This window comes from Bison bison, unplaced genomic scaffold (assembly GCF_000754665.1).
Source record: "Bison bison bison isolate TAMUID 2011002044 unplaced genomic scaffold, Bison_UMD1.0 scf7180017864078, whole genome shotgun sequence".
NCBI lineage: Eukaryota > Metazoa > Chordata > Mammalia > Artiodactyla > Bovidae > Bison > Bison bison.
In genome coordinates, this window is record NW_011494650.1 from 253734 (window position 1) to 258035 (window position 4302).

Sequence of the window (4302 nt, forward strand, 5' to 3'; positions counted from 1 at the left end):
TCTGTGGGCCGGGGTTCGGCGGGGGAGCCGCGCCGCGGGAGCGTCAGGTGAGGGGGCGCCCGGCCCAAGGTCAGCGGGCGTGGGGCGGGATCAGGGCCCATCCTGGTTCTGTCTCTGTCGACTACTGAGAAGGGCGTGCGACCTGACGGGGACCACGCCCTGCCCTGAACTGCCCTGGACAGACCGCCGCGGAGGGGATGCAGGGGGCGCCTCGGGAGATCAAGGTTCGGGCCTCGCACTGCGCAGAAGAGCGAAGCAGGGCTTCCTCCATTATCCCTTCACTCACCCCTCCTCGCACAGATGGGCCCCCTGGAGACTGACAGCTGTTGCCAAATCCAGTATGTTACACCCCACCTCCTACCCAGTCAGATTAGGAGGGTTTCCGCTGGGTTAAAGTATTTCTGAGCTAGCCTCCCCTGCTCTTCCTGCTTGAGTCCTCAACCATGCCCAGGCCAGCTCTTCCACACGTATCAGCATCTAGGGGGTGTCCACGTGAGCAGCAATCCTCTTAAGTCCTTAAGAAGAGGCCAAGAATCTTCTCTGAGAGGCCTTGCCGCTGAAAGCTGGGTGGGCACTCTAGGCCAGCCCTTTTGCTGAGGGAAGTGGGTCCCAGGGGCTGAGAATGCCCCCCAACTTCTTGGGGTTCACACACATTCTGAGACATCTGGTAATTGCCTCTGCCTAGACCAAAACAATTACATTAAAACTTTCACTGTGCTTGCTTCTGTTCAGTAATTTTAAATAACTATGTGACTTAAATTTAGAGCAAGATTTAAATAAACACCAAGGCCACTTGGTAACTTTCCACATTGGAGAAGGAAATGGCAACCCACTCCAGTATTCTTGCCTGGAGAATCCCAGAGACAGGGGAGCCTGGTGGGCTGCCGTCTATGGGGTCTCACAGAGTTGGACACGACTGAAGTGACTTAGCAGCAGCAGCAGCGTGAAGCCTTCCAGTGTGCTCAGTTAGTGCAAGATTTGTACTAAATCTGGCTTTCAGAGACGTTACCACTCACTATTCTTCATTCAGCCTCTGTCGTGTGCTAAGTGCTGAGCTGCAGTGAGGAGCAAGGCAGACACCAAGTCTGCCCTCTGGATCTGTCAGCACAGCTAAGGATCTGGATATTAAAGCATGAATTTGTAAGTGCCGAAGAGGAAACATCAGAGAAGTTGGGTAACCTTAGTCTAAAAAAACAAAAAACTTTCCACATGACACACTCTTCCTAGTAGGAGACCTGGTGAACAGGCAGGAGTTCAGAGCAGAGACCATTTGAAGTGGAGGCTAGCTGATGGCACACCTCAGCCCCACCATCCAACTGGACTCATTGTGCTTTGAACTGGACTCGTGCCTTGAACTAGACTCAGGTCTTCTCTTTCTAGGATCACAGCTGCATGTGTATAAACCCCAAAACAAAACACTACACACTCCTTCAAAGTCCAGGAGGTCACTGAGCACAGAACCTACTTGGCAAACTACACTAGAAACTCAGTTGGTGACCCAAGGTTCCTTCTTTCACAGCCCAGTCATCCCAAGGACCCACCTAACCCAAAGATGGATGCATCTTTCTAGGAGTCAGCATGGCCCCACAGCTGAACTGGCTTTCCTATTTGTCTCATCCTCCAATTCTCTAGCAAGTTCCCTGAGAAAAAGCTCTAATTATAGCTAAGCTGTTCTACCCACTCCCACCCCAAGTAGGGCAGGGCTAGAGGCTGGACAAAAGTATGCCTCCATTTTCCTGTGGCTGGTGGCCCTCCCCCCCCCAACCCGAGGCCAGTTGTGCCCATGTCCTCAAGTCACAACAGGAAAATCCGAGCATTGAGGACACAGCATGAGTTCTAGGGATAAAAATGACGAGAGTAAATTCTGGATCAAAATTAGGTGAGGACAAGGACAAACACTAGCAACAGGGAGACTTGTGCCCTGTCCTGAGGTTATGCAAAGGACCCCTGATCTGGGCTCCATATCTTGAGGTTTCATGCCAGTGCTCAAGAGTGAGTTCATGCAGACCAGGGGATGTGTCTGTTCAGAGCCTATTCTTTCCCTTCTAGTCCATGCTTTGGTGACTGACCCTGAACTTTACCCACGTGTTCCCAAGCCCATACCAGTCTCTTGCAACTAAGATCCAAGGAGTGGCTGGATGTTGGGTTGTAGGCACTTCAGTCCATGTGTCCACATGCATGAGCAGGAAACCCTTCAGTACCAGGCAGATGGGGGATGGGGAGAGAAAAGTGTTGGGGTGGCATAGGCTTCCTTCCTGTGGCCTGTGTGGCGAGACTCTGAAGACAAGAGAAATTCTAAATTGAAACCTGATGCTCCAGATCTTTGACTTTTTTTTTTTAAAGCTTTTTATAAAGGAAGGCAATGAAATTTTACCAGTTTCTTAAACCGATTTCGAGCTTCAAAATTCAGACACGGTGTGTGCCTCCATTCATGCTTTTCGCTGGCTCTCAAATGTTAGGGACAGGCCTGCCAACCTGTGTTTCAGGAGTTGCATCCCACCGGGGCCGGACTGTAGGGAGGCTGCTGGAAAGGCTGCAGGCTTGTGCCCCGCGGCCGGTCCCGCGAGAGATGGCCCCAGGGGCGCCTGCACTGCTGCTATTGTCGCTGCTGTCTCTGCCGGGTCTCCCGCCTCGCGCTGCCGCCTGCCCCGCCGCCTGCCGCTGCTACAGCGCCACGGTGGAGTGCGGTGCTCTGCGACTGCGCATAGTCCCGCCTGGAATCCCACCCGGGACGCAGGTGGGCACCGCGTGGGGCTGCCGGGCGGCGGTAAGGGGTGCCAGCGAAACGGAGGGACGGGTGTGTGAGCCTCCCCGTGGGTGAATGGGGCGCTCTAGGGAAAATAAAGACCCCTTCAGAGGGGTAAGCGCCGTCTCTCCCTCCGATACAGACGCTGTTCCTGCAGGACAATAGCATCGCGCGCCTGGAGCCGGGCATCCTGGCGCCCCTCGCCTCCCTGCGCCATCTCTACCTGCACAACAACAGCCTACACGCCCTGGAGTCGGGCGCCTTCCGCACGCAGTCGCGCCTGCTGGAACTGGCGCTCACTGGCAACCGGCTGCGCGGCTTGCGCGTCGGTGCTTTCGCAGGCCTGGCCCAACTGCGCGTGCTCTACCTAGCTGGCAACCAGCTGGTACAGCTGCTGGATTTCACCTTCCTACACTTGCAGGTGAGGTGGGAGGAGTGTGCAAGAAGGTCCTCCTGCACTGCCACCTGCCCTACTGGGCTGGAGTAGTGAAGGGGAGAAAAGGCAGCCCAGGCTAAAGGGGACCTGTCCCCAGGGCCCTTTTCTCTGATAATCTGTCTCTACTTCAGCGACTGCAGGAGCTGCACCTGCAGGAAAACAGCATTGAGCTGCTGGAGGACCAGGCCCTGGCTGGGCTCTCCTCACTGGCACTGCTGGACCTCAGCAGGAACCAGCTGGGCACCATCAGCCGGGAGGCCCTGCAGCCACTGGCCAGCCTGCAGGTCCTGCGCCTCACAGGTAATTCTTTCTGGAGGCAAGGGGCTCTCATGCAAAGGCAGCTTCCTTGGTGGCACTAGAGAGCCAGCCAGCTGTGGAAGGGGCTCCAGTGGCAGCCCTGGAGGGCGGGCAGCACTACCTACCCACAGCCATGATAGAAAGCTGCTAGGAACAAGGGTAGAGTCATAGTTGCCTAAGGGAGACAGAACATGTACAAGGCCCTGAACAAACCAGACAGCTGAGCAGCTTCCACATTACTGAGCCAGGAGAGGGCCTGCAGGAAAAAACTGGAAACATGACCAAGAGTGGGGACATTCCCTCCAGACAGCGCCTGTAGACAAAGCTGGCAGGATGTGCAAAGTCTTAGTGCTGGTGGGATGTCTATGTGGACACAGAGGTTCCCCTCAAATAGCAAAACTTGTGGCACGGAAACGCCACAAACAGGAGCTTTCTCAGACTGGTGAAATGAATTGGACATGCATCACAGAACCGAGTTTGGGGTGTGTGTGTGGGGGGGGGGGGGGGATGGGTGCTGCCCACTCTAAGGAGCCCCCTATCAGAGAGAAGTGGCAAGGGTCCCACACGGTGTTAGGTAAGAGGGCTCCTGCTCTTGCCAACAACCCCAACCGCACAGGCTGTGTTCCAGAGCCACCCCTGAGCTACATGCCTGCTGCTGCCCCACCTACAGAGAACCCATGGCGCTGTGACTGTGCCCTGCACTGGCTGGGAGCCTGGATCAAGGAGGGAGGCCAGCGACTGCTCAGCTCCAGGGACAAGAAGATCCTGTGTGCAGAGCCCCCGCGCCTGGCACTTCAGAGTCTCCTGGAAGTATCTGGAAGTA

The 4302-nt window shown here is 55.6% G+C and overlaps 1 protein-coding gene across 1 annotated transcript in view; it reads left to right on the forward strand.

Moving 5' to 3' along the window:
* Positions 1-6: 6 nt before the first annotated feature.
* LRRC24 (leucine rich repeat containing 24) overlaps positions 7-4302 on the forward strand; it is a 5203-nt gene continuing 907 nt past the window's right edge. The window contains exons 1-4 of the mRNA XM_010837577.1: positions 7-2737; positions 2889-3167; positions 3314-3482; positions 4150-4299. Coding sequence (XP_010835879.1) covers positions 2363-2737; positions 2889-3167; positions 3314-3482; positions 4150-4299 — 973 coding nt within the window. The 5' untranslated portion in view covers positions 7-2362. The remainder of the gene's footprint in view (positions 2738-2888; positions 3168-3313; positions 3483-4149; positions 4300-4302) is intronic.